Source organism: Henckelia pumila, chromosome 1, assembly GCF_033568475.1.
Source record: "Henckelia pumila isolate YLH828 chromosome 1, ASM3356847v2, whole genome shotgun sequence".
Lineage (NCBI taxonomy): Eukaryota > Viridiplantae > Streptophyta > Magnoliopsida > Lamiales > Gesneriaceae > Henckelia > Henckelia pumila.
In genome coordinates this window covers 126,824,249-126,828,183 of record NC_133120.1, presented here as the reverse complement: position 1 = coordinate 126,828,183, position 3,935 = coordinate 126,824,249, and the positions used below count along the sequence as shown (strand labels likewise).

The 3,935-nt window shown below is 37.0% G+C and overlaps 1 protein-coding gene across 1 annotated transcript; it reads left to right on the top strand.

Annotated features, from left to right (window-relative positions):
- The first annotated feature begins 387 nt into the window (after positions 1-387).
- LOC140875318 (transcription factor bHLH130-like) lies at positions 388-2,928 on the top strand. The gene is made up of 6 exons (XM_073278979.1): positions 388-1,439; positions 1,759-1,967; positions 2,056-2,223; positions 2,314-2,379; positions 2,463-2,531; positions 2,650-2,928. The coding sequence occupies exons 1-6, from the start codon at positions 950-952 to the stop codon at positions 2,701-2,703; spliced, it is 1,056 nt and encodes a 351-aa protein (XP_073135080.1). The 5' UTR covers positions 388-949; the 3' UTR covers positions 2,704-2,928.
- The last annotated feature ends 1,007 nt before the right edge of the window (positions 2,929-3,935 follow it).

The following is a 3,935-nucleotide window of genomic DNA, read 5'->3' as shown; positions in this document are numbered from 1 at the left end:
ATATTTTTGATATAAAAAAATACTTTTTTTGAACGAGATCGAATCGAAAATCAATCTCATAAAATTGATGGTCTAAAGAGGATTTTTTGTGACATAAATATTATTTTATTTTTTAGAATAGTTAGGCTATTTTTTCATTACAGAATGTGAAGAGATACAAAATATATATCATAATATCGTCGATATCAATGCCTCTAAGTTTAGAACGATTTAATATATTGTATGGTTGTAAAAATATCTACGGTCTAGACTCGAGTTCAATAAAAGTCTAGTATCTAGACTCGAGTCTCCTTGATCACGGCCTATGTGAAGCTAAAGTACAACGAGCAAGGGATAAAAATGTTGAGAAATTTCAAAGCTTCATTAATGGGGAAAATTAAAAAATAATAATAATAAGAAGAAGAAAAATCAAAGAAAAGCCGTGATCTCTGAATTTGTGAGTTTCCCATTGGCTAGGGACACCATATTCATCTCACACAGAAACCCATTACGAGTCTGCCACAGGCCACCATGTCCACTTCTTCTTCTCCTCCACTTTGAACTCCATATTTGGAGACCCTTTTCCAACTAACAATCAAGTTAATGCACAGAGATGTCCCACTACTGTACTTCATATAGATCATAATTATATAGTCTGGCTTTTGCTGTCTGAATTTGATTTGTATATATTCCCTTTTTTCTTTAGTTTGTGGATGGTCATCTTATCTTATCATCTTCCTTTCAATCATTTCGTCTCCAATATATATCTTGTTTTCGAATGGTTTACATATATATAGATAGATAGATAGATTCTTGGGACATTTGTGGGCTAAGTTTGTGATTGGTTTATATTGAAAATCTGAATGCATGTGAGATCTAAAGGAATTAATAATCAGAATCTTGATTCCGATCGACTCTTCGAGTTGTTGGTATTCTTGGAATTTCTCCTGAAATTCTTCACTTCAATTTGATGAATAACCATCAGCGGGCGGCGCAAGAACAGCAAACGGGGGGGTCGGGATTAGCCCGGTATCGATCGGCTCCGAGTTCATATTTCGCGACCCTTTTGAACAGAAACGATGCTTCCGGATTGGAAGCGGATGATTTGGAGCAAATTTTCAACCTCCGGGCCTCTAGTCCTGAGACGCAGAGAATCTTCTCCAGATTCATGACTTCTTCGGACAGTGTTGATCAAGAACAGCAGTTGCAGTTGCAGGCGAATTCTACGTTTCTGCCACCTAGGAAGGAGACAGAATCTAATCAGTTGCAAAGGCAGAGGCAGAGGCAGAGGCAGAAGACTAGCCGTGATTATTCTGAGATGATATTGTATCAGAATCATGGCAGCTCCCAAGCTGCAAATTCTGTCATGTATCCCTCGCATATCAAGATGGAAAGCTCAAATCTCGTCCGACATAGCAGTTCACCTGCTGGACTATTTGCTAGCATAAATATCGAAAATGGTAATGTTTTTTTTAGCCTTTTTATGCTTCATTTGGAAATTTATTTATTATTTTCATTTTATCCAAAAATATAAACTCAACCTCTTATTTGTCATTTTTCTCAAGTATCAAACAGGGAAAAAAAAAAAAAAAAAAAAAAAAACTCCTTTCTGTCGATGTCTTAATCAAATTTCGTAGTTTCAATCTGATAAACAGAAGCAAGTTTTTCGAAACGGAGTAAACTTTAACAGAGTTGGTTACAATTACAAACGAGAGGAATAAGGAGTCTTGGGACTTTTCTGATCTTCAATGCAACCTTCTTTAATTTAATTTTCTTCAGGAATCATGGCTCCCATATCTGAAATTTCCAGCCAAGGCCTCCGAGACAAAGGTCGAGGCGACTCGGATTTCGACGATGATCGCGCTGATTATAACAGATATATTCAAGGACGTTTCTCTGGCAACTCATGGGACGACTCAGAGATTATGTCCGACGGTTTCCTCAATGCACACAAGAGTACTGTGAATAGTAGTACCTCAGATGACCAGGTATTTTTAGACAGTACTACTTGTCTACTTTTTCAGACTACTTCCATTCCATCTTATGGTGTTTAAATCATGAGTTGTTAATGAGCAGAACACCGAAATCGGAAACCGTCCCACGGCTCTGTTGTCTCATCACCTAAGTTTACCCAAGAGTTCTGCCGAATTGTCCGCCATGGAGACGCTGTTGCAAGATTCAGTACCTTGTCGAATCAGAGCGAAAAGGGGCTGTGCTACCCACCCTCGAAGCATTGCTGAAAGAGTCAGGATTTATTATATAATAATCGCGTTCCAAGTGTCAAAACTTTTCGTTTTTTTCTCGTAATGCGCATGCTTGATTAAATTATTTCAGGTTAGAAGAACCAAGATCAGTGAGCGTATGAGGAAATTGCAAGAACTTGTTCCTAACATGGAAAAGGTATACACCAAATGCTTCCACGTACACTAAATGCTAATCGTACCACTCGACGTTTCTTTACGTTTTTTTATCCATCCGTGCAGCAAACCAACACATCAGATATGTTGGATTTAGCTGTTGATTACATTAAGGATCTTCAGACACAAGTAAAGGTAGACATCTGGAGTGACTTTAAATTCAAGCACTTCATATTTCTTTGTGACAAAATCAATGTGTTTTCACCATTTCTTGTTCGTTTTTGGTTTTTTCCGGGATTTATGAACTTCACAGACGCTCTCTGATAATCGCGCAAAATGTATGTGCTTGGCCAAGCAGAGACCATAGATCGAAAGGCTCGAATATGAGGATCAAGAAATGCTTCCGAGGAAGAAATAAGTTGAGATTTCAGTTCCCTTTGGAACCTAACAGGAGTAGAAGTCTAATTTAGCATCATGGTGGGGCAAAGGGTAGAATGGTAGTTTCGGATGCCAACAAGTAGAAACCGGATGTATGAAATGTAAAAATCTCGGTGGATTCTATTGTAAAATTATGGCATACATCTATTTTCAAATTTATATCCTACATTTAAATTTCATTGAAAGACGCTAGAAGTATGATTTCTTTTTAATAAATTGATTTTCAAATGCAGTTATAAATTCTTTTGAAATAATTGGATCTTATTTTCGATGTAAAAACAATCGACACAACCAATAAAACACACTTCGTTGAATGAGGATCGATTTCTTTGCACCACAACTACTAGTGTTGAGCTAAGGAATTTTTGTTTGATGCATAGTTAGCTTATGTTTGGAACCATATTAAAATCATTCGAAATTAATAATAGCTCCGAAACCCTTGAAAAATCCACATTCAACCCCGACTATATTACATCGCCTCCTCGTCGCCATCTCTAACCCCAATCTGTCCACGTCATCCGGCTAAAAATAGTGAAATCTTGATCCAAAAAACCATATGGCACAAGGCTTGAGAGACAAAAAGGGTTGTCCTGTATTTTGAGAATTTGAATTAGTGGCAAGAGTTAGGTGCATATATATTTTGTACATACAACCGAATCTAACAAGAAAGGAAGAGAAGGCCTTACGTGGATCGGACTAAAAGTGGTCCATTTTCCCACCATCGTGTGGCTGATATTTGTAGGAACATTTTGAATTGAATTGTGGACAAGCACAAAATGCTTGAGAAATCTTGTGTGGGTTTGGTTCTGTGGACCCTCTAAAGTTCCACTTTACCCTTATCTCCATCCCCACTATATTCAATTTCGTTTCCAATTGCTTACTCTTTACTATTTCAAGTTAAGGATAGTGAAAAATTAAAAGCATCCAGTATTGGTTGCCAGAGCGATCGAGCCGAACATCGAATGTCTCGAATCTAGAGAGAGGAAAAATTTATGTAAGGTTAAGCTAATTTCAATGTGATATGTCACGTAAAAATAACCCGTTACGGTGTTCGGTTGTTCGGATTTTGATGTATAGGGTATGGACATTTAATTAAGATTAGAGATTGATGATATTTTTTATTTAAAATTAACGAAAAAATATATGTAATAAGTCATGGTC

Coding starts and splice junctions, on each gene's coding strand:
- LOC140875318 (XM_073278979.1), top strand. CDS start 950: ATGAATAACCATCAGCGGGCGGCGCAAGAACAGCAAACGGGGGGGTCG. Junction 1,440..1,758: donor TAGCATAAATATCGAAAATG/GTAATGTTTTTT, acceptor AATTTTCTTCAG/GAATCATGGCTCCCATATCT. Junction 2,532..2,649: donor ATCTTCAGACACAAGTAAAG/GTAGACATCTGG, acceptor TGAACTTCACAG/ACGCTCTCTGATAATCGCGC.